We start from the raw sequence: 26645 nt of genomic DNA, 5'->3' as shown, positions 1-26645 counted from the left end.
AATCTGAAATAAGAACTAAAGAGTATAAACATTCTAAAGGCTAAGGATTTTTATTGCCAGACTGATTTCTGGAAAGCAGAGTCAACCAGTGTTTCCCATGTGGTTTGTGGGTGCACTCACCCCACTGCACTCTTGCCACTATTGATGAGCTTTCCAATTTGAGGGGTAGATGTGATGTCTTGTGGGGGATTTGATTTGTCCTTAATTTTTGAATTATTAGAAAGGTTGAACATCTTTAAAAAATAATTATTCATAAATTAAATTCCATAATCTGAACAATCTGATCTCTTCTGTGCCCATTTGCTTATTACAGTCTTGGTGTTTTTCTCAATGAATTCTATGATTCTCTGTCTCTCTCTTTCTCACACACCCACAGAAATTTGTGAAGGATATTAAGTGTGTTATGCATTTGATTATAATGCCTGTTGAGAATCAGTATCCAGTTTGTTGTTTGCCTTTTAATTTTGTTTCTGGAATTTGCTTTTTTTTTTTCATAAAATTAAGTATTAAAAAATCTACTGTGGTCAAAGAGTTGATAAATATTCATGTATAATTTATTCACATTTATACATTTTTATATAAATTTTTACATGCAATGTTGTTTCCCATGAAGTTTATATGGTGTACCATGAGGTACACTATAGTTTTCCACTAAAACTAACTAAAACTAAAGTTTTCACTAAATAATTAACTTCCTATCCCAGCATCATGTAATTAATAAGCCTTAAATTCTCTACTCACTGGTGACACTACCTTTATGAATTCTATTATTAATTTCATATACATTCACACAAACACACACCCACATTAGGGTCTGCCCTGGATGACGCTGTTAGGCTCCATTCATTTCATTCCTGTGGAGGTATCACACTGGAATTAGGGCAGTTTGCAAATAAATTTTAATGTCTTGCAAAGCAACTTTCCCTCAACTCTTTTCAAAATGTCTTTAGTCTTTCCTATGTATTTATCCTTCTAGTTGCATTTTAAAATAATTTTGCCAGGTTTAAAAGAAAAAAAAACTTTCGCTGAAACTATATTGCAGTTAAATTAAAGCTATGAGCTTCTTGGGAATATTTGGTATTTTTATAAATTTGCTTCTTTTTTTAATTCAATATTTTGTCATATTCAATTTTGGAATTATTAAGTAGTTTATATTATTTTAAATTGTTAGTGCAAATGTGGCCTTTTTTTGGTTCTCGAATTTATCTCTATTAAATATGATTTTGGGTATAGGTTTTCATGTTTGTTTTGTTTCTTGAGATAGCTGCCACATAATATTACAGTAGTTTTAGGTGTATAGCATAGTGATTTGACAACTCTATACATTAAGCTGTGCTCACCACAAGTGTAGTTACCATCTGTCACCACGCAACACTATTACAATACCCTTGACTATATTTCCATTGCTGTACCTTTTATTCCCATGACTTATTCATTCCATAACTGGAAGCCTATATCTCTCACTCTCCTTTACCCATTTCGCTGATCCCTCTGCCCCTCTTCTTTCTGACAACCATCATTTTGTTTTCTGCATTTATGAATCTGATCCTGCTTTTTGTTTGTTTATTCATTTCTTTTGTTTTTTAGATTTCACATATGAGTGAAAATAAGGTATTTGTCTTTCTCTGTCTGACTTATTTCACTCAGCATTATACCCTCTAGGTCCAACCATGTTTTGCAAATGGCAAGATCTCATCTTTTTATGGCTGAGTAATATTCCACTATATATACATACCACATCTTGTTTACCTTTTCATCTATGGATGGACACTTGGGTAGCTTCCTTATCTGCTATTGTAAATAGTGCTGCTATAAACAGGAGTGCATGTATTGTTGGTGGGAATGCAAGCTGGTGCAGCCACTCTAGAAACGAGTATGGAGGTTCCTCAAAAAGTTGACAATAGAGCTACCCTACACCCAGCAATTGCACTACTAGGGATTTACCCCAAAGATACAAATGTAGTGATCTGAAGGGGCACCTGCACCCAATGTTCATAGCCGCAATGTCCACAGTAGCCAAACTATGGAAAGAGCCCAGATGTCTATCAACAGATGAATGGATAAAGAAGATGTGGGTATTATAAGAGACTGATGAATCACTGACCTCTAACTCTGAAACTAATAATATATTATATGTTAATTAATTGAGTTCAAATTTAAAAAATAAATTGATGTTTTTGTTTTCTTTGGGTAAATGCCCAGTAGTGGAATTATTGGATCATATGGTATTTCTCTTTTTAATTTTTTGACGAACCTCCATACTGTTTTCCAAAATGTGTCCTTTTTCATTCAATTTTCAAGCTCGTTAGAGCTGGATGTTCAGGAAAATTAGTTAAACTGTATTATCTTAAATTCATCTACTTTGTTGTATATAATAATATTTTTGTTAATTCTCTTGGGTTCTCTAGGTATATGATCCTGACGTATAAAAAATAAAGATAACATATTGTTACCTCTGGTCGAATTATTTTCCTGAATTGTGTGTTTTTGCCTTGGCCTTTAAAGTTCCATTTTGTGAATAATCTGACCTCGCCTTTGCCCATTTACCTATTATGATCTGAGTGTTTTTCTCAGTGAATTATATGATTCTCTGTTTCTGTCTCCCTCAAATACACACACACACACACACACACATTTGTGAAGGATATCAAGTAGCTTATGAACATAGTGCTTTGACTATATATATCCTTAGTGAAATACATTCTAAGGACAAAAAAATCTATAAAGAAATATTCACTTTTACTGAGGAGTTTTATGAATATTGTATGTTGATGATATAATTTTAAGACTCTGGTATGCATTCATATAGCAGAAAGCAAATAAGCAAATATATTAACACTATTGGCAAAAAGTTTTTCCAGGTAAGAAAAAGATGAAGCAAACATAAAACTGTTAAAAGTTAACATAAACTCTGTTACGTTATATTTGAATTGAATATATCAACATTGTCAAAATGAACTCATGACTAAAAAAATAAAACAAAATAATTCTTAGTTTCAGGTAAAGGCCAAGAGGACATAATATTCCAATAACAATGAATACATTCTAGTACTCATTTCTAATGATTGCCAAATATCATTACTCACTAAAAGAAACCTTGTCTCCTTGAAGAAATGGCTGATTCCAGGGGCAAGAAAAATATAAGCCTGGGGCATCTAGTTTTTCCACAAGCAAAGAAGTGTTAAAAGATAGATGGGTCATGTCAAAAGGATATGAAAGTCAACTTGAAAGGGCTCCTACTGGCCAAATTTAGCATCAAAAGAAAGAGTAACTGCAAATAATTATAATATATTGGAAAAGAAATTTTTTAAATGCTTGAGTCCTTGGTGGGACTCAAACCCGGAGAGCTGGAAGAGAGAGACAGAGAGAGAGATGCCAGCCAGTAAATATAGAGGGAATGCTAGACATGAAAAATTACCTCTTTGCAAGTCCCAGTGTGATAACTAAATAAAGAAAAAATTATCAATGAATTTTAAAACCATTAAGTGAAAGGTTGTTGGAGAAGAATATTCACATAGTACCAAATTATCACCCACAGATTAGTTACTAGTTCTAAATGGAAAATATGCCTTTATGTTTTGATGTGTGGTGATCACTCAAAAAGAACTAACCTTGATAATATTTGGAAATAACACATCAATAACCATCAGTCTTCCATTGTTCCTAATCAATTTCAATTATCTAATTTTCTTTGCCTCATAACTGGAACAAATCCCAGCATATGTAATATAGAAAAGCTGCCCCAGAAGATCCCGGTGCCCATCCTTGGTTAAGAACCATTGACACAGAGAGCATCCAATATTCTTGTGAAGTTTTTAATCTATTTCACACCCTTTTTCTCACTGTTCATTTTATGTCTACTTTTTATATTATATTGGTCAAAATTGGCCTATTTGAATGCTTTTTTTTCTAGCACAGGCATTAGATTGATTAATGCCACTGTTTTTCTGTTTCCCAATTCCATAACCTCTGCTTCTACCTTTATTATTTTCTTTTTTTTTTTTAAGATTTTTTTTTTTTATTTATTTGACAGAGAGAGACACAGCGAGAGAAGGAGCACAAGCAGGGGGAGTGGGAGAAGGAGAAGCAGGCTTCCCACCGAGCAGGGAGCCCGATGCGGGGCTCAATCCCAGGACCCTGGGATCATGATCTGAGCCGAAGGCAGTCACTTAACCAACTGAGCCACCCAGGCGCCCCAACCTTTATTATTTTCTTACACCAATTTTCTTCAGCGCAATCTCATTGCTTGTGATATTTCATGTCTTGTAATTTCAGGAAATAAATAATTTATTCATTTTTAACATTTCTTTTTAAGCAAAGTCAAGTTATGCATTTCCTTCCAACAGCAGGGTAAACATCTATTTTATTTTTGTTGTTTTATTGTTTTTGCAGTAATCCTTGTTGTATGTTTGATTTCCTCTGTGGTTTATAATTTTGATCCACAAAATAGAGGAGAGTTCTCTTAAATTTCCAAGTGCTTATAGGCTTTTTTATTTCCATTTAAACTTTCTTCTTGGTTTCTTCTTTTATTATAGACACCATGATCTTTTTTTAAAAGGTGCTTTTTAAATGATTTGCTTTAGGGAAGTTATTGATTTTTTGGATCTGATAATTAATTTTTGTGAAAGTTATTTGGAATGTTGAAAAGAATATATGATCTGCCGTCCCCTCTCACTGTTGCTCTCTTGTTCTCTATTCTTCTGTGTACTTGATCTGTCTTAGTGATATTTTAAATTCTTGAAATTTTTTTCTAAAACTGTCACTTGTGTTTCTAAGACATTTTAAAAATATATTTTGGCTGCTAGTTACTAGATGCATAAAAGCTCATGGTAATCACATCTTCATTTTGGGTATTAGCTGTTAAAAGACTAAAACTCTATAACCTAGCCTCCACATCCTGAGCCACCTGCCTTGACTGTCCACCAGCCTCACTACCCTCCAGTCTTCTCATCCCTTCCCATCCTATCACTCTGGCCTTCCTTCCAGTGTTCAAACACACCCCGCTCATTTACCACAGGCCTTTGCACATGGGTTACCCTCCTTGGGGAGATCTTCTCCAAACAATTTATCTAGCTAATGCCAACTCTGCTTTCAAGTCCAAATCTAAATATCACTTTTCATTCTAAATTCAGTTTACAACTGCACAGTCTAAATTCAGTTCTCCTTTAGATGTTTTTGTGGCACCTTGGAACTTTTCTTCCTAGTACTGATCACAATTAACAACTCTGTTTTCATTAGAATAGTGTAGTATAGCATCATTGTACAGTATCAGTCTCTCTTGCTAGTCTATAAGCCCCACAAGGTCATGGATTGAGACTGTTTTGCTCACTACTATATTCCCACTTACTAGCATAATACCTGGCCCACAGTAGGCACAGCCTCCTAGTACATACAAACATTCACTATCAAGGAACTCACCCACCTAACTATAATCTGGGAGAGGGAGGTAATTTAAATTGAGTCACTAAGTTTCCAGCAACGGGGAGAAAAAAAATTTAATGCATATATTTAACTCCTAACAACATGGGAGTTGGGATGCTGACCCCCATACCATCCAAAATCCACATATAACTTTTGACTCTCCAAAAACCTAACTACTAATAACATAAACAACACATATTCTGTATGTTGTATGTATTATATACCATATTCTTACAATAAAGTAAGCTAGAGAAGAGAAAATGTTATTTTAAAAAATCATGAAGAAGAGGAATACATTTACAATATTGTGCTATAAAAAATCTGTATAGGGGCGCCTGGGTGGCTCAGTTAGTTAAGCGACTGCCTTCGGCTCAGGTCATGATCCTGGAGTCCCAGGATCGAGTCCCGCATCAGGCTCCCTGCTCGGCAGGGAGTCTGCTTCTCCCTCTGACCCTCCCCCCTCTCATGTGCTCTCTCTCTCTCTCTCAAATAAATAAATAAAATCTTAAAAAAAAAATCCGTATATAAGTGGACCCACACAGTTCGAGGGTCAACTGTAGATATATACAGAAATACATATACATGTGTTTCCTATTACGACTGCTACTTCTCCTTCCAGAGAACACAAAAACTATGAACACAGAAATATGTGTGGGGATATGTGTAAGTATCTGGAGTTTTAGTGAGACTTGTGCTTCAGTTTTACTGAAAATGTCTCGATTTTTATGACTGGCGCAGAAATCGTGCATTAGCCTTTAATTTTGTTTATGAACTTATCAACTGTTTTCTTTCAGCTTCTAAATAACTTCTTCAAGGACCCATTCCCAGAAGAGTTTTTGGTTCTCTTCAGAAACTGGGTCAATGACTCCAATCCTGCAGTTAGCAAGCTGAGCCTTCAGAAAATCGCCAGCATGGCGCCAGTTATCAATGAGGCACGTGAGTGTGTGATTTGTGGATGCCGTCACCATCATAGTCAATCATAGTTCAAGATCCTTACTGATAAAACACTGATATTTCTCGGTTTCTGTATAGCTAAAACAATTTCAAAGCCTGGGTTGAATGGAAGCAGTGTGGTAAGTAAACTCAGACGCTTAAGCACCCTGTTTATATTCTTCCTAGAAAATCATTAATTGCCCTTAGAATGGATCAGCATTGCCCTACACAAACTCCTAGAGGCTAAACCACACACACATAAGTTAATTTCCCCTCCAACATACACACCTGCCAACACATTAATTCTTATCCCAGAGCACTCGCTCAAGTTTTGTCTTCCACTCAGCACATTCCTCCTTTACCCATACATAGTCACATTGGTCTCTGTTCTCAGCTCAGGTCAGACTGTGCGGGAATATTCTGACCTGCCAGTCACATCCTTCTCAGAGCCACACCCACTATGAGCACTTGCTTATGCAAGACTTTATATTAATAGTTCTCTATATATGATGCTTGAACCAGCAGTATCAGCATCTCCCAGAAACTTGTTATAAATTGTTGGGCCCTATCCCAGGTCTGTGGAATCAGAAATCATGGAGGTGGGGCCCACCAACCTGTGTTTTTGAAAATCCTCCAGGTGATTTTAATAGTTTAAACTTGAGAACTGTCTTACACTCTTTCCTACTGAGTCATGTGAATACTTCTTGCCTTCCAGGAAGACCGAATCTAAGCGTGTTTTGTAATTCTCTTATAAATCCTTTTTTTTTTTAAGTTTTTATTTAAATTCCAGTTAGTTAGCATACAGCTATCTGTCTTCAGCTCAGGTCATGATCTCAGGGTTTTGTAATATTAGTTTCAGGTGTACGATTGGGTGCTCCAACACTTCCATACAACACCCAGTGCTCATCACAAGTGCCCTCCTTAATCCCCATCACCTATTTCACCCATCCCAAAGTACCTTGCATAATGGAATTATGCTGATTCCATAAATCATTGTTGACTTAATAAGTTTAATAATAAGTCCTTATTTATCTATTAAGCATTGTCTCTAAAGGCTCAAAGACTGTCCGTGGGCACCCATTTTGCATTTAGAATGAAATGAGCCATGATCTGTTTGCTTTAAATAAATCACAGAAGTCAGTGTACATTCTTTTAGTAATCAGAGTTATTGCCTTGTCTAGAGCTCTTCCCACTGTTATTAACAACTGAAAGGAAGATTCTATGTCAAGGTTATTTGGGAGAGTAAGAGAGAAACCGTGGAGTGAGCTGGGTTGAGGTCACATACTATTTATCGGTAAAGACAACTTCTCAGAGACACAAGGCCTCTGATTATTATTTTGGCAAATAGTATTTGTTTATTTCTTTTGCTTCGTCTCTTTCTAGCTTTTGTTTCTCTTCTTTGGTGTCTCCTTTTTGCCTTTTTCCTTGCTTTCTATTCCGTTATCTCTGATCCACAATTGACTCTCATGATCTGGCTCAGCAGCTCAGCAGCTCCCATGTCCACATGAGTCACCAGCGCCTGGTTTAGAGGTCATCCTGCTCATGGTGTGCTGGTGAATGCTTAACAACCAGCTCTCTGGAAATAATACCAATTGCTCTGGTGTACTCTCACCAAGGCTAATTTCAAGCAATCAAAGGGACATCATTAAACATAGAATTGGGGAGAAATGCCTGGTAGTGCCTCATTATTTAATATTTCCACCATACAGATATAATACATGTAAATAACCTCAAAGGCATATAAGAGTAAAGTGGAGCAAAAGAAATAGGAAGTGCTAAGTTTTGAGTATTTATTACCTTTGTTTTATCTCTTCCTAGTTTTCTAAAACTTACTTTTTTAATAATGACTTTTTAATTTTAACTCCAGTGTAGTAAACATGCAGTGTTATATTAGTTTCAGGTGTACTATGTAGCGATTCAACAACTCTATACATTACTCAGTGTTTATCGTGATAAATGGACTCTTAATTCCCTTTACCTGTTTCACCCATCCCTCACCTCCCTCCCCTCTGGCAACCATCGGTTTGTTCTCTATAGTTAAGAGTCTGTTTTAACAATCGGCTTACAAAGTTTTTGACAATTTGACAATTGAATCTTGTGAGGCATTCCCAGCACATGACTGTACGCTGCCCAAACTCAGACGTGTGTGTGCCAAATGCTACCTCAAGTCTCCTTCTAGTTCCAAAATCCAACCATTTTCCTCTTTTATATATAGATAGAAAATGTCTGCAGCTTATTAATATCCATCTTGGATGCCTTCCTTTCAAAAGACAAGACTGTTATAATTCGGGCCTTGATCACCCTTCGAAGACTTTTAGTCAAGCTGGACAAGGTGACCTACTCCTCTTTGTGTACTAGAATTGCCTCCAGCTACTGTCCTCTGATGGATCATGTGAGTTACACAGTTAGATATGTGAAATCATTAAGTTTTATAATTAAGCGGAAGCCCCAGCTGAGGCAATGATATTACATTTCAGAATAAATCAACAGAAGATAGTCATGTTGTGCTGAGCTACCATTTCTTCTCCAAAGATAACAATATTAGTCAAAGAAGTACTGTCTGTATATATATATATATATATATATATAGTTATATACATATATAACTACATTTTATATATATTTGTGTGTGTGGAGACATATATATATATAACTACATTATGAGAACCTGGAAAAGTTTGTCCATAAGAAAGGAGAATCAAAGAACAGCCTCTGTCTTTGGAGGAAAGAGAAATTGTATGTAGCTTAGGGCTATATATTGGCTAGCCCTAGATCAGGACTGCCTGGGTTCAAATCATTATTCTGGCTCCACCTAAGCAGGTGATTCAGTTTCTTACTGCTTAAGTTCCCCCCACCCCAATAAAATAGAGATAGTAGAAGGTGTATTATGGGCATTAGAGATGACATGTTAATGTTCCCAATGTGTTTGTTATTATCATATAAAACTCAAAAGGTCTGAGTGGCTCAGTTGGTTAAGCATCTGTCTTCAGCTCAGGTCATGATCTCAGGGTTTTGTTATCGAGTCCAGAATTAGGCTCCTTGCTCAGAGGGGGCCTACTTCTCCTTCTGCCTGCCCCTCTGCCTGCTTGTGCTCTCTCTCTCTGATAAATAAATAAAATCTTAAAAAAAAAAATAAAAGATCTTTAATTGAAAAGTTGTGCACTTTGAAAATTCTTGTTTTGTATGGTAAATGTATTCCAGAAAAATTGGATGATAGTAACATATTTTAATAAGCAAGACACTTTGGTATGCCATACAGAATATTTATATTTAAAGACTTCTATAATGAGTTGTTTGTGAATCAGAAAATTATCTCATAAAAAATTATTTTCCAAAAATTTTGTAAGTTCTTAATTATTCAGATTTCATTGAAGAAGGGAATAATATTATTAAATTATAGAAAGAAGTAATTTAATGGCAAGAATTATTTTCAAAAAGACATAAGGATAATAATAGTAATAATAATAGTGGCTGGATTTATTGAGCATTTACTAAGTACCAGTCACTATTCTAAGGGATCTACATGTACTATCTTATATAATTCTCTAAACAACTATTACTATTATCCAGTTTACATCCAAGGAAAATGAAGCAAAGAAAAGTGAATATTTGGCCAAGTTCACACACCTAACAAGTAGTTGGAATGTCCATGTAAAAAAAATATATATTTTTTCAAAATGAAATCACTTGGGAAAAAAAAAAAATGAAACTAAACTAAATAATCAAACCACACCAAGTGAAAAGAAGCAAAATCAGAGAGAAGAGAAAATTACCAAATATCAGTTTACCCTAAGTCATTCCTTGGAGATAGAGTGTTTGAAAAATATTAGGATATCAAAGAAACTATGATACTGTGTTTCTCCATATTTAAAGAAAAACAGTGACAGGCCTGTGGCCCCCAGTCTCCCGGGCCGCCTCCCCCAGGCATGACACAAGGCCTCAGCTCCCTAGGGCAACAGCACCGCACAGCACCTGGACTCCAAGCCCCGCGCCAAAGCTGATGGTGGTGAGAACATCAGCTCCTTGTTCCAGGAGGAAGGGATGACGGAGTCGGTGCCCACGTGTCAAGACCACAGTTATTTAGCAACCAACATAAACAAAAATGGCAGCTTCGCTAATTTGAGAATTTACCAACATGGATTGGTGTTGTTGGACCTTCAGAGTTACCGCCAGTCTTTTGAACAAAATAGAAGCAAGAACGAAAGACCTGAGTCAGGACCGTACTTGGCGGGTGAAGCGATGACCACCCATAGTTCGAGGAAGGGCCATAGACGGATACTGACCCACCACTAATGGTCGCCTGGTTGAGTAAGACATAGATGTAGTGGTGTATGATGGAGATCCACTTTATCAGAACATTACAATTCTACAATCGAAGCAGTTTGGAAATACTCTCATCCTTAGTGGGGCTGTTACTCTGGCGGAGAGTGATTTGGGTATCCCCAGGCCATCATGCGCAGTGGGAAAGACTAAAGAGGCAAAGACGCACTGATTCTGGGGGGTGGAGATGGGGCATTTTATGTGAAATAGTCAAACTGAAACCAAAGATGGTCACCATGGCAAGAGATTGGCCAAATGGATGGATATAAGAAACACACGTGAAAAACATGTGGCCACGTCTTACACAATCTGAAAGGAGACTGCTCTCAGGTCCTACTAGAAGACTGTATTCCAGTGCCGAAGAGGTTAACCAAAGAAGGGAGAGAGTTTGACTATATGATTAATGATTTGACAGCTGTTCCGATCGCCACATCTCCAGAAGATTCCACATGGGAGTTTCTCAGACTGATTCTTGACCTCTCAGTGAAGGTACTGAAACAGGATGGGAAGTATTTTACACAGGGTAACTGTGTCAATTTGAGGGAAGCCCTATCACTCTATGAAAAACAGCACTGGCACCTATATTGTCTTGTGGAATTCTTGAAGGAGTTCCTCTGTGTTCCTTCAAGCTTGGACTTGTGAGTATTTTACAGTTTGGAAGAAAGCTAAACCTTGAAGACCAGTATCCCCTAATCGTGTGTACTGCAAATAGCCTTCCTGACCTTCTTATGCGGTACAGGAGATTGGAATGAGTCAGGCAATTGATTGTGAATTCTTTCAGGTTTTCTCTTTTTTTAATTATTATTTTTAATTTTTTAAAAAGCAAATGGAAAATGTATATGTTGATGAGCTAGGGTGGGTTGTTGGTGGTGGCTTTTTGTTTTTTATTTTTTTTGTTTTTTGAAAGTCAACTGAAGAATGCTTAGCACAGGGAAGCCTGCTAAATGCACTGAACCCCTAGAATGTGATTTTTGTTACTTTTGTGTGTGTGTTGGGGGGGTGCTTTTTGTTTTTGCTTTGGTAGACTTCAAATTTGGTTGTTTGGAGGAATGAACATCATTGTTTTGTTCTTGATGCTGTTTCCCAAAAGATTTACTTAGATATTAAAATTTGGTGCTTATAAGAAAGAGTTAAGAAAAAAATGAGTAGCAAAGTTTTGATTAAAAATACAAATGAGAAAAAAATTAAAAAGAAAAGAAAAAATAATTTGCTCAAGCTTACCCAATCTTTGGGGGACAAAACCGGGATTTCAGCGGGTGTGGGGCATTTCAAAACTCTTTCCACTAGTCCAGATAGGCTTTCAATGGTTAGTGTATATCTTCCTGTAGACCAAGGATACAAACAGGTAACCCACAGATGAATACAACTTGCAGGTGTGTTAAGTTTGACTCTCAAACAGTGTAAGTCCAATATTTTTAAACTGGGAGATTTCTCACAGAAATCTGAATTGTAAATGAAGTTTAAGAAGATTTGAGAATACTAGAGCCCACAAAACTACCTGGCAACAGTCTGCAGGAGCTGGATGCCCTCTCTGAGAGAGGCCCAGAGCTTTCCTTTGTCTCAGCCTCCCTGGTCTCCCTGCTTTCCCTGAATGCCACCTGCTTTGCTCATTTACATCAGCTTTCCAGCCCCTAGGATGTGATTTGATGACCACTTCTTTATGTTTTCACTTTGATCCACATTTATTACCTCTGGGAAGGAACATAAGAAGGTATATTAGCCGTTTGTATTTTGCTGGGAATATATCTGATGTGTTCCTGAGAACAGAAAGAAAAAAAATTAATGAAATCATGAACATGTCCTAAAAACTGGAAAGTGATATTATATTTTTAAAAATTAACCTCTTCTCTAACTTGCAGTTTTTCTCTTCTACCTCTTTATAATCCCATAATCTTCCTATCTGGCATAAGCAAGCCCTTAGAAACCTGGTTCTATGCCAGTATGCAAAGAGCTCCCATTGGTATTCACTGGCAATCTGCAAAGGTCTACAGCATTTGAATACACCATGTTACTTTACTTTAAGTACCTTTATAGAAATTACTTCAAGGTTATACAGATTATTCCAGTTTATCTTTTTAGGCCATTATTAAATACTGTCTTCCTAAATTTAAGAAACACTTTTTTTTTTTTAAGATTTATTTATTTGACAGAGAGAGAGACAGTGAGAGAAGGAACACAAGCAGGGGGAGAGGGACAGGGAGAAGCAGGCTTCCTGCGGAGCAGGGAGCCCAATGTGGGGCTCGATCCAAGGACCCTGGGATCATGACCCAAGCCGAAGGTAGACACCCAAAGACTGAGCCACCCAGGCGCCCCAAGAAACACTTTTCACAGGGAATTTTTCTAATGCATTTTGAATTTTGGTAAGCAAATCTTTATTTTACAATCAAAAAAAGAGCTGACTACTTAGACCCAGGTGAATCTTTTCTAAAATTAAATGATAGGGATGCCTGGGTGGCTCAGTTGGTTAAGTGTCTGCATTCCACTCAGGTCATGAGCTGGGGTCCTGGGATTGAGTCCCACGTTGGGCTCCTTGCTTAGCAGGGAGCCTGCTTTGCCCTTTACCCCTCCTCCACTTGCGCTCTCTCTCTTTCTGACAAATAAATAAATAACCTTAAAAAAATTTTTTAAACAAAATAAATAAAAATAATTGATAATAATAATTATGTATGTATGAACACATATCTACATGGTATATATACACATATAGTATATATACATGTAAATATATTTGAACATATATATATATTAAAGTGTGAGATATATATCTCCCACTGCTTAAAGAAAAGAACCCAGTGATATCCTCAAATGAGGCCTTTTTCTGTGTGCATATTCTAGAGTAATGGAGGCATTCGGAGTATGGCCATTCAACACTTTGGTGAATTACTCAGGGACATGAGTCAGTACACATGGATGCTGAATGATGTGGTTCTTGGAGGCTTGGTGCCTCTGATCCTGTTTTTGGAGGACACAGAAATAAGAGTAGTTCAAGTAAGTCCTACAATCTTTTTTTTCTTAATTTTGCAGAGAATCTCAGTGTTTTATGTAACATCAGATGAACAGATCCTCAGTGACCTTTTTCTACTTCACAGGCATGTAAGTATACATTAGCAATTTGTGTCTCAGAATTAAATTGGCCAACATCGTATTTGCTCAAAGACGAATTTTACAGTTTTGAGGTGGTGGTGCTCAACATCTGTAACAATCTTGTAAGTAACCCCTCAGTATTTACTACCATAAGAGTTATAGAAATAACTTTAAAGGAGATCACAAGTGATGAAAGGTGTGGCAGGGACAAGAGTGGATCCTGGAGAAAGAATGTGAAGAAAAGATAACACATGAGTAATTACAGCTAGGGCTTAAGACCAGAAAAAAAATTCAATTTTCCATTACCTCTTCCCTGACATTAATTCTCTCTGATTTTCTTTCTCCAACTCACCCACTTTGACCTATGGATGGTTATAAAGGTAGGAAGAGCATTTCAGATCGCCAAAAGCAAAACTGCAATTATTTTGCCACCATCTAATAAGCTGGTGCTCTGAAAACCAGTATGAACTGCAGTGATAAACAAGTGGGGTTGGAAGAATGCTTTCCAAAGGTTGGAAACACAAAGTTGGGAATCACATAATAGACTGAATACATCAACAAACAAAAGAGTAAAGAGATTACTATCCCCTAGTTTTAAATTGGCCCTGATTTGGTATAAGCAACCAAGCTCTTTTTTCTGGAAGCCTCTCCAGAGGGAGCAAATGTGCTTTTTCCAATGATTGACTATTTTTTCTTCATTTTATTCTCAGCTTACTTCTCATGAGAACTACATTACAGATTTGATCTCTGATACCTTAGGATTCCTGAGAAGCTCCCGAGTATATCTGAGGAGAGCATCAGTTATTTTAATAGGTAAAGAAAATTCAACTCTCATTATCTAATTTTCCTTAAAAGGTACAAAATGGGGTAGCAGCTGGAAGTGTTTCTTTAAAAAATATAAATTTTCTTAGTTTATGATGGACAGCACCTGCCATGGTGATATCTATGAATAGAAGTTAATGCATGTGATGATAATAGAGTTCTGTTTTATAATGCAGTGAGTATTGCTGTGTGATTAAATTATTATACAAAGTGTATCCAACAAGATGAATTTCAAATTTAGGATGGACATCTCTAACTACAAACTACAACAAATGAGGAAATGCTACCAAATACAGCAAAGGTTTTTTAAAAAAAATATTGTGGGGGGAGGGGAGATGCAGGAAGATTCCAATAGAAGACACCTAAGGTTTTGTTTTGTTTTTTTTTTAAGATTTTATTTACTTATTTGAGAGAGAGAAAGAGAGAGAGAGAGAGAGAGCATGAGAGGGGGAGGGTCAGAGGGAGAAGCAGACTCCTTGCCGAGCAGGGAGTCCGATGCGGGACTCGATCCCGGGACTCCAGGATCATGACCTGAGCTGAAGGCAGTCGCTTAACCAACTGAGCCACCCAGGCACCTGACACCTAAGGTTTTTGATCTTGGACAAACCTGACCAAAAAAAAATTTTTCCCATTAAATTCTCACCATAAAGATCAGAATTAATAAACCTTTATTTGGAATGACAGGAAGTGAGCTCCCAATTTGACTGTGGGATCTTTCCTCAGCCCTATTTGGCATCATGGAGTAGCAAGGCCACCAAGGACTGAGGAAACACAGTCATGTTGTACTTGTAGAGAGGAGTCTTGTCATTTAGTTAGGGTAGAAGGCAAGCTGAACTATGATCATCACTAGAGCTCCTGATCTCTATTGATCTTAGAGGAGTAAAGGAACACATACAGAAAACTCTGTGTCATAAGAGCTTTATTTCAAACCAGACAGAATTCCTGCTATCTTGAATTCTACCCTGGAACTTTCCACAAACACTCCTCTGTATATAATATTGCAAGATCCAAAAATAAGTAATTTAAAAAAGCATTATCTTTCTACAGAGGTATTCCCAGGGGGAAAATAGAGGAAAAAAGAAAAACAAAGTTTAGAAAATGTTTCTACAGACCAGGTAAAAATCAGGATATATGTTTCTGTGAGTCCAAAACTTTCTTATATAAAGATAAGGTATAGATACAAACACACAGGAAATATAGGATGGGATAATGGGAGCTCAGGAAAAATAAGCCTTGAAAGCATGGGGGGAAGCGTAAGAAAAAGTGCATAAACATTTTTTAAAAGTACACTACAACCAGCAGAAGAGAAAATATATATTGTTGATAATCCAGTAAAAGACAAGGGGTACAAGGCTGAGAAATGCTAGCAAAAGGAATGAAAACCAGCAAGAAACAGTTCGAAAAACTAAGGGACAATAAGAGATATGGAAGATAAATGAAAGACATCACCCATCCTGAGGGAATTACAAATCAAAACCACAATGAGATACCACCTCACACCTGTCAGAGTGGCTAAAATTAACAACTCAAGGAAACAATAGGGTGTGGAGAAAGAGGAACTCTTTTGTGCAGTTGGTGGGAATGCAAACTGGTGCAACTACTCTGAAAAACAATATGGAGATTCCTCAAAAAGTTAAAAACAGAACTACCCTATGGCCCAGCAATTGCACTACTAGGTATTTATCCAAAGGATACAAAAATGCTGATTCAAAGGGGGACATGCACCCCAATGTTTATAGCATCCCTATCAATAATAGCCAAATTATGGAAAGAGCCCAAATGTCCACCGATTGATGGATAAAGAAGATGTGGTATACAATGAAATATTAGCGATCAAAAAGAATGAAATCTTGCCATTTACAACATTGTGGATAGAACTGGAGTGTATTATGCTAAGCAAAATAAGTCAGTCAGAGAAAGACAAATATCATATGATTATGATTTTTGTATTAAAATAAAATTCCACTCATGTGGAATTTAAGAAACAAAACAGATGAACATAGGGGAAGAGAAGGAAAGATAAAATAAATAAAAACAGAGAGGGAGGCAAATCATAAGAGACTCTTAAATATAGGAAATAAGCTGAGGGTTGCTGGAGGGGAGGTGGGTGAGGGGATGGGCTAAATGGGTGACAGGCATTAAGGAGGGCACTTGTATTGAGCACAGGGTGTTATATGTAAGTGATGAATCAATAAATTCTACTCCTGAAAGCAATACTACACTATATGTTAACTAAATTGAATTTAAATTAAAAAGAAAGAAATGGAACTATACATAAATGATATCCCTGGAGAAGAAAAATTATGAGAGCAGAAAAAGGGTTTCAAAGATATAATTTAAGAAATAAAAAAAGACTTGATTAAATAAATTGAGGTGGTAAATAATTTTTCAAGAAACATTTTATACAGAATACAACATTAAGACATTTCCTAATAAAGTTATGGAACTTCACAGTTAAAGAATTCTTGAGCATTTAGGGGGGTAAAAGTCATCTACAAATTACAAAATAAGTAAATCTGTCATTAGATTTCTCCCTTCAGTATTCAACCCTAAAATACAGAAGAATAGTGCCTACAAAATCCTAAGTAGAAAATAAAGGGGAGGGAGGAATAAAGAAGGAAGGAAGGGAGAGGGGAGGGGAAAGCAAGAGGGGGGAAAGGAAAGAAGGCAAAAAAGAAAGCGTCCCAGGGGGAGGGAGATGAGCATGGGAGGAAGGAAAGGAAGAAATATGGACAGACTGAAGGAAGGGAGATCCAGAAAAAACTCTACAATACATGCAATATTTCTATTTTAAACACTTGCAAATATTACTGAAAGACACAAAGAAGATTTGAATAAATAGAAAGGTATAAACCATATTTTGGAAAAAGAATCAAAATTTAAAATGTGCATGGAAGGGATGCCTGGGTGGCTCAGTCAGCTGACCTGCCTTCAGCTCAGGTCATGATCCCAGAGTCCTGGGATCAAATACCACATAGGGCTCCTTGCTCTGCGGGGAGTCTGCTTCTCCCTCTGCCTGCCGCTCCCCCTTCTCTCTAGCTCTCTCTCTCTCTCTGGCAAATAAATAAATAAAATCTTTTTTAAAAATGTGCATGGAATATATGCATGGAATGATATGCCAATTAAAATATCAGTAGGGGGTTGCCTGGGTGGCTCAGTCTGTTAAGTGTCTGCCTTAGGCTCAGGTAATGATCTCAGGGTCCTAGGATTGAGCCCCTAATCCGGCTTCCTGCTGAGCAGGGAGTCTGCTTTTCCCTCTCCCTCCACACCTCCCCCTGCTCGTGTGCACTCCCACACGCGCACGTGCATGTGCTCTCTTTCTCTCTCTCTCTCAAATAAATAAATAAAATCTGAAAAATAAATAAAATTAAAAATAAAAAATAAAATATCAGTAGGGCTTTCTTTTCTCAAAAGTGACATGATGATTATAAATTAATGTGGAATTTATCATACAAGAGTATCCAGGAAATTCTGACCAAAAAAAAGAGAGAGGGGGACAGAGACAAAGACAGAGAGGACTATCTCTATCAGATATTAATATAGCTACTGTACTTAAAATCACATGGAATAAATAGAGAAACAAATAGAACAAAATACCATCTAGAAATAACCATCAAAACATGGCAATATTTTAAAGTGAATCATTGACTTTAACAGTGATGAAAATATAGAATATTTCTTAAATAGCTTGGGGACACCTGGTGAGCCATCTGGAATTTAAAAAATTATTTTATTCCTATCTTACTTCTTACTTTAAATAAATTCCAGATAGTCAAAGGCTCAAATGCTGAAGATGAAACCATAATAATGATAAGCAAAATTAGTTAGAATAGTATGGAAGAATTTGCTTTATAATCAGGGGGTGGGTAAGATCTTTCTAAGGTAAAAGTCAAAATCTAGGAACCATAAAGAAAAGATTGATAATCTAGGAAAAAAGTAAATATTTCTGCAGGGCAAAACCACTATAAACAGAGTGAAAAACCAAATTGAGATGAAATACTTATGACACCACAAATGAAGGGTTAGTTCTTCCTGTCCAAAGATTCTATACAAATCCATAAGAAAAGACAACCCATTAGAAAAATGGACACTGAACATGAAAAAAATTATTTGGCTCATAAACATGAAATTTTCATAACTTCATCTAAAAAGTGATGCAAATTGAAATGATGAAATGTTTCCATCCATCACACTGACAAAGATCAAAAAGTTTTATACTCGACCGTCACCGTGAGGTTGCAGGAAGTAGGTAATCTCTTCACATTACTGGTGAGAGTGTAAATAGCTACCATCTCTAAGAAGACCAGTTTGATAGTATCCATCAAAATGTGAGATGTGGGGCGCCTGGGTGGCTCAGATGGTTGAGCGTCTGCCTTCGGCTCAGGTCATGATCCCAGGGTCCTGGGATCGAGTCCCGCATCGGGCTCCCTGCTAGGCGGGGAGCCTGCTTCTCCCTCTGCCTCTGCCTCTCTCTCTCTCTCTCTGACTCTCATGAATAAATAAATAAAACATTTTTTTAAAAATGTGAGATGTGTACTCTTTTGACTCAACCTCCTCTCAGGAGGACTAATTCTCTGACACACTTGCATGTGAAAAATGATGTGTGTACCTAGATATTCATTGCATTGTTGGCTTTATTATGCCACCCGTCCTTAGCATGTGGCATCTCTCCCCATCTGTGTTTTCTGATTACCTTCAGCATTTCAACAGTGTTACACCAAGGAAGAAACAAAAAATGTAAAGGGCAAAAATTACCTTTTTGTTTCTGCGTCGGCCTGATCTTACAAAGCTTTCTTCAAAGTTTCAACCAGTAGTTTATCTTACACCCCCAGTGACTGTAAGGGTCATTGTGTTTTTCAAATCATTAGTTGAAAGAAATGCTTGGAATTATGTTTTGTGTTGTTTTGTTTTGTTTTGTTTTGTTTTGAATGGGAAAGAAGAGGACAATGATATTGATTGGCAGCTAGCAGTATGTCATAGCAGCCGACATGTAAAATTTGAGAGTTTTCACATGAGTCTCTCTGGATGTCCAATTATTTTGAGCATGGGGGAAGGAAAGATAAAGCGCCCCTGAACCACCATGGTAGCAAACTGAGTGGAGTTAACAGTCACCACACTCATGGCTGGAGCTTGTAATTCCTGTACACCACTCTCCCCACCGCCACCAACTGCCATCTTCCACACAGCTGCAGTTACACTCATGTGGGCCTTCTTGGCATTTTGGTTAATCCACCATGTTTGTCAAATCATCAAATTCTGCTCAACCTTTCTTTTGTGACTTTCACAACCACCCTGTCAGGAGAGCCATTCAATTTTCAGGTGTTGTTGCCTAACTTTGCCACCTGTTTTGTTCCTTTGGTGGTAATACTGCATTTATGAAATATGTCCCTGCCCTGTAAGAAAGACCCAAATATAGCTGTGGCTGATACAGGGTAGTAGTTTATTTCTCTCTCATGTAGCAGGCCAAGTGCCTACTACAGGCCAAGTGTTCTCTTGCTCTAGCATCCTCGTCACAGTTTCCTACATCAAGCCCAAGATGTTTGCTCCAGCACCTGCAACCACTTCTACATGCCAGTCAACTACAAAGGAAAAAATATCAAGAGGTCACACCCAACTCCTTAAAGAGTAAATATGCTTCTGCTGAATGATCATTAGCCCAGAACACAGACATGTTGCCAAAGTGCAAAGAAGTCTTGAAAATTCCGACATCTGCTGGGTAGTCATATGTCCAGCTAAAATGCAGTGGCTTTAGTAAGGGAACTAAAGGAAAGAAGCAATTTGACATTGGGGGGAATTAGTACTTTCTAGCATAGGAAACTTTTATTCATCTATTTGTATTCTCCATCGAATTCTAAAAGGAATTGCATTGGATTACGAAATTAAGCAGATCTAAAAACTTGACATTTAAGGATATCTCACAACACACATTGTTGTTTCAAGCATTGTTCTTATAGGTTTAAGCCCATGTTCCCCCCCACCAAGAACAGTCACTTGAGCTTTATGATCTGTAGATGGGTTTTGAAAATGATCAATTGTGATTTTTGTGATCACTGTTTTGACTAAAGCAGAGACAATATGAAATATTGGTGGGGGTTAGATCAGCTTGCCTTCACATCTCACAATGAATGCTCATTAGCCATGTGACCTTTACCAAGTTACTCAACCTCTGTGGGCTTGGTTGTATAATTTGTAAAATGAGGATAATAAGAACAGTTTCAAAAAGGCTTTAAAACCCTATCTGAAATTTAAGAGCTTTTATAAAGCTTTTATTCAGTGATCCAGAACAGAAGAATAGAAACACCAAAAGAAGTAGACCTGATATCTGGGGATTATTTCCTTTTTCAGGTTTTGCCAATTCTAAATGCAAAAGTGGTAGTTAGGAAGCTGAAAAACAGTGCATAAATTTTAGGGTTCACTGAACTGAAGGAACAAAACTTGCAATAGACTGACCATGAGGAGGAACTCTAGTAAATAGTCCCAGGCTTTTCCAGAACTAAAATAAGGTAGTAACAAGAAATAAAATGTATACATTTGGACAAAAGAAAATAAAACTTTTAAAATTTGTAGATAAAAAATTATATTTAAAAATATTTAGAACACTGGAAAGAATTAAGAAAAAAACTATTTGAATAATTTGTAAATTTAGCAAGTTTTCTACACACAGCATCAAAATACAAAGATCCATTGGATTTCTATATCCCAGCAATAAACAACCAGGAAACCACATTTTTTTAAAGATTTCATTTATTTATTTGTGAGCCTGAGAGAGAGAGAGCACAGAGGGAGAGTGGAAGGGGGAAGCAGACTCCCTGCTGAGCAGGGATCCCGATGTGGGCCTCGATCCCAGGACCCTGAGATCATGACCTGAGCCAAAGACAGACGCTTAACCAACTGAGTCACCAGGTGCTCCAGAAAACCAAAATTTTGAAAATGCCTAATACAACAGCACCAACAAAATCATCAAATGCCTCAAAACAAAACTAAGGAAAGATGTACAAGACTGATACACAGAAAACTAGAAAACATCAAGAAAATTTTTAGAAACTTTAGAGTGACATACCATGTTCGTGGATTAAAGGATTAGATATTATGGCAATGTCAACTCTCCCCAAATTCATCTGTAGATTCAATGCAATCCCAAACAAAATTTCACCAGGGGTGTGTGTGTGTGTGTGTGTGTATGTGTGTGTGTGTGAAATGAGACAAGCTGATTCTTAATTTTACGTGAAAATTTAATGGTTAGAGAGTTAGCCAAGATAATTTAAAGAACCACAAAGCTGAAGAACTTCCACTACTGGAAAGATATCAGGACATGTCATACATTAAGGTAGTGTGGCAGTAGCAATGATAGAATGAAGTCAAGACATTGACCCCCACACATTTTATGATGTAAGTGACTCTGCACAGGAGTAAGGAAAGGACTTTTTTTTCTTTTAATGGTGCTGGGTTAATTACACAGGTATATAAAAAATATATTGACTCCTACTTTATACCGTATAATTATAGTTCAGTCTACAATCCCAAAGAGTAAAAGGTAAAACAATAAAGCCTCTAGAAGTAAGTATAGTAGAATATCAGTATTACTTTGAGACAGCAAAGATTTTCTATCAGGACTCCAAAACTCACTAACCATAAATAAAAAGATGGTGAATTGGACTGCATTAAAATTAGAGACTACTGTTTACAAAAACAAAAAAATACAAAAAGAAAAGTTTAGTCCCAAAGTAGGAGGAGATATTTGTAAGTCATGTGACATTAAAAAAGATTAGTATCCCAAATAAAACATGCCTACAAATATATAAGTAAAAGACAACTCAATATAAAAACAGGCAAGATACTTACAGATATTTTACAAAAGAAATATCCAAGTCGGGGCGCCTGGGTGGCTCAGTCGTTAAGCGTCTGCCTTCGGTTCAAGTCATGGTCCCAGGGTCCTGGGATCAAGCCCCGCATCGGGCTCCCTGCTCTGCAGGAAGCCTGCTTCTGCCTCTCCCACTCCCCCTGCTTGTATTCCCTCTCTGGCTGTGTCTCTCTCTGTCAAATAAATAAATAAATAAATCTTAAAAAAAATATATCCAAGTGGCCAATAAATACTATATAAAACTCTTATTAATCATCACCAAAAAAGCAAAGAAAATCACAGTGTGATACTACCACCAAATCCATGAGAATAACTGAAAGGAAAAAGACTAACAATGTCAAGTGGCAGAGAGTATGTAAAGCAATAGAAATGTTCATAGTTGCCGGTGGGAGTGAAAACTGGTACAACCACACTTTGGAAATTGTTTGGCGGTAATGATTAAGGGTAAAGATAAGCATATCCATTAGCCAATAAGTCCTCTGCTAGCTACATACCAAACATTAGTGCATACAAATGCATACCAAAATTCATATAAGAATGTCCACAATAACATCATCATTCATAATAGCCATGAGTTGAAAACAACACACTGTCCATCATCAGCAGAATGGATTTAAAAAAAAAAAAAATGCTGCATTCATAAGATGGAATACCCTATAACAGGGTTCAGCAAACTCTTCCTGTAAAAGACCGAATAGTAAATATTTAAAGCTATGAATACCTGTCTGGTCTCTGTCAAAACTACTCAGCTCTGCTGTTGTACGGTAAAAGCAGCCAGGATAGATATTATATAAATAAATGAGAAATGAATGAACTATTGCTGCAATAAGGAACCTGGATGAATCTTACAATAATGCTCAACAACAAGTTGAGCAAAAGAATATTTTAACGGGTGGAGGAGGAGATTGGAAAGGGCATGAGGGAGGCTTCCGGAATGCTAGTAATTGTTCTATTTAATGGTCTAAGTGGTAGCTAGAAGTGTTCAATTTGTATTCATCACCAAGCTGTGCAATTATGATTTGTGCACATTTATAGACATAAATATATCTCAATAAAGAGTTTCATTAAATAATTATTTGAAAGCACTAAAGGATGTTTCAAAGATAATCTAAAGATCCTTTTCTTTGAAGAAAGCTATGAAGGCAGCCAGATCAGAGAATGCATTTGCATAATGTATTTTGGGGTAACTTTAATTTTACTTCGTTCACAGGATACTTGGCAAAATTAGGTGGCCATTTACTGCTCAGAGATGAAATTGAAGTCATGCTTGAGGGTAAGTGTTGAAGTTATAATGAAATCTGTATGTATATGTCTAAGTGAATTCACTATTTGTGATTCAGTTCACATATGTGTTCTATAATGGTGCCAGGGATGGGAGGAGAGTGGTAAGGGGGAATCAGTGGAAGGACTAGGTTACAGCACATCTTTTCTTCCTTTCCCTTCCCTGCTTCCCTTCCCTTCTGAGTGTGTGTGTGTGTGTGTGTATGCTTAAACCTATCTATCCGTCTCATTATTTGAGACCTATCATCCTAGAGCCCTTAGGAACTACAGAGTTGAGATTTATTCACTCATTCATCTATCCAACATATATTCTTCCAGCATCTACCATGTGATAGCACTAGTCCAACTGTGGAGCATATAGCAGCAAACAAAGCAAAGTCCCTTCCCTCAGAGAATTTACATTTTAGAGGATAGCAATGCACACTTGGACCAGAGGGAATTAAAGAAGGAAAATGTTTGCTCTCAAAATGTCTGAATCTTTGGCATCTCTCTCTTAGCCTCTATTTCCTCCCCAGGATGAGAATTACAAACAGGTGAGGTAGAAAATAGGGTGGCAGCCTTCCTTCCTTCCTTTTTTTGTGTGTGTCACGGACTTTATTTTTCAGAGCAGTTTTAGATTTACAGCAAAATGGAAAGGGAGGTACAGAGATTTCCCATATGCCTTCTGCCCCCACCCACACACCTCCCCCGTATCGACATCCCTCCCCCCGTGGCACGTTCTTACAACTGATGAACCTGCACTGACGCATCATTATCTTCCTTCCTTTTCCACTCAATCATTGACCCATTCACTGATGTACTCAATACATATTTATTGACAACCTGCAAACGTTAAGCATGATAATTCTGCCTCCATGTCCCGCAGAATCTTCTTCTTCTTTCTCTCCTCATTCACTTCCTGCTCCTTCTCCTCTCTCTTTTCCACATCTGTCCTTATTTTCCCCTCTTGATTTCTTTTTGTTAAGAAGAAAATAAATCCTACAAGCCCGGTATCTGGATAGAATGATATTAGCATTTTGGTATATATATTATCTCAGATGTTTTTAAAGAGTATAAGCTATTACATGTTTATTTTTTAAACTATCATAACTGTTGTATAACTCTTTCACTTCTTCATATATTCATGCCAAGAAACATGGGTTTACATCATCATGTTATTATGTGTGTGCTATTTCATTTTATGATATGCCTAATTTTTACACGCTTCTTGTTGATGAACACTGAGACTGATTCCAACTTTTTTTTCATTATTATGAGCACTATTGAACCTCTTCATGAATATATGTTTATGCTACTTAGCAGAATGCTCAGTACATAATAGGCACTCCATAAATATTTAGTGAGTATTCCTATTTTTATTTATTGAGGTCTGGTGGGGATAAGCAGATAAAACTTCCTGGATGCTTCTAGTCGAAATAATGAAAATTGGGGGGTTGGAGAAGAAAAGGAGAGACTCTGTGAAAGGTGGTGGTGCTGTTCAGGGTTAGAGCTTCTCAACCATGAGAGAGATGTCTTAAACTAAAAGACCCTTCTGCTCTTACAGCTATTGACCGAGTGCTTCGGGATGAAGACCCTGTGATCAGGAAGTTGGCAGAAATAACCTACAAAATTTTTAAGGAAATAGCCCATAGATTGACCTCCTCAAATCTTAAACAAATCTTCCGAAGAGTATTTAACTCTATCTTCACAAAAAAATTGAAGCCTCTTTATAATTATAACTGGCCCAACAACCTGGCAGGCAGTCCTATGAGGATTAAGGAAACCAAGAATGACAAGGAAGTCCATACAGATGAGAATTATGAATCCAATTCGGTAAAGAATGAGATGTTGGTCTGTGGCTCAGAGCACATCTCAGAAGAGAGATGATTTTCCTTTTCCTCTTGATAACTTGAGCCTATACATACATGCTTTTCTGAAGGATGCTAGAAGCCTTTCCTGTCATTTAATTCTCTATTCAAATATAGAAATCCATTGCCTTTCTATGTTCGACAGTGATCAGAGGGCCACTAATAAAACTGAAAAATCATATAAGCAAAGTGTTTGATGAGAGCTCTTGGATTTTGATTTTATCAATAAGCATCTATTGAACACTTTCTAAGTACCAGGCACTATGCTAAGCAGTGGGAACATTTGGATGATATAAACAAGGTTTCTGTTCTTAGGAAGGTCACAGTCTAGTGACACACAGTGTGGCTATTTCCATCCTGCTGGGACAAATGCTGCCTAGAGCAGTACTAACAAAGGAAGAAACGGGACTTGCGTGGAAGGAGGAAGGGAAGTAGGGAAATGTATTCCAGGTGGAGACACTGAGGCAAGAAGAGTGCTGGGGGGAACCTGGAGACTTTGTTATGGACACAGGTGGGCAAGAAAAGAATGGGGAGAGCTGAGGCTGAGGGGAAGATGATGCTGTTCTAGTCACTTTAAACTTCTTGAAATGAAAATTGGATAACCCATCATAGTTAGTGGTGGCCCATTGCCCTCTGTATCCAGTTATCCTCAGAAAGTCCTCAGTGATCTTGCTTGACCTGTGGCTTGGGCTCATCTTTTACTTCCCTCACTGTATCTTCCTCCCACCCTGTCCTACCACCCTAACATCAGCCCTTCCAGTCACAGGAAACTACTTGTAGTTAGTTGAAAGCCCAGATTACTCAGGTGTTGTGTCTTTGTAATGTGTCCCCTTGCAGTGCATGCATGTTTTCATTTCTCTGGTGTGGGGAAGCAGCCACTGCATCTGCCCTGAGTCCTCCTTCAGCTTCTCTGACTTCTGAGCCAGTGGGTTGAATTCTGTTGACAAAGGACACCAGCTTCTCCTGTGAAACATGCACATCATCAACACCATCAATGGTAGAGGCCATACCCAAGATTGTGTGTTCCTACCCTGTCGATTCCCACTCCCACTTTACACGCCCCTTCCCTTCCCAAC

The 26645-nt window shown here is 37.4% G+C and overlaps 1 protein-coding gene and 1 pseudogene across 1 annotated transcript in view; both read left to right on the top strand.

The window, feature by feature from the left end:
• MROH9 (maestro heat like repeat family member 9) overlaps positions 1–26645 on the top strand; it is a 115958-nt gene that overhangs the window by 66152 nt on the left and 23161 nt on the right. The window contains exons 14-20 of the mRNA XM_064595528.1: positions 6216–6357; positions 8574–8746; positions 13510–13662; positions 13764–13880; positions 14469–14571; positions 23652–23714; positions 25266–25534. Coding sequence (XP_064451598.1) covers positions 6216–6357; positions 8574–8746; positions 13510–13662; positions 13764–13880; positions 14469–14571; positions 23652–23714; positions 25266–25534 — 1020 coding nt within the window. The remainder of the gene's footprint in view (positions 1–6215; positions 6358–8573; positions 8747–13509; positions 13663–13763; positions 13881–14468; positions 14572–23651; positions 23715–25265; positions 25535–26645) is intronic.
• Positions 9242–11350, top strand: LOC123845586 (spermine synthase-like; annotated as a pseudogene).

Source organism: Mirounga angustirostris, unplaced genomic scaffold (assembly GCF_029215605.1).
Source record: "Mirounga angustirostris isolate CCGP_5_RB_7025 unplaced genomic scaffold, mMirAng1.0.hap1 SCAF_6, whole genome shotgun sequence".
In the NCBI taxonomy this organism is placed as follows: domain Eukaryota; kingdom Metazoa; phylum Chordata; class Mammalia; order Carnivora; family Phocidae; genus Mirounga; species Mirounga angustirostris.
The sequence above is the reverse complement of the archived record's forward strand: the minus strand, read 5'-3'. Positions and strand labels throughout refer to the sequence as shown.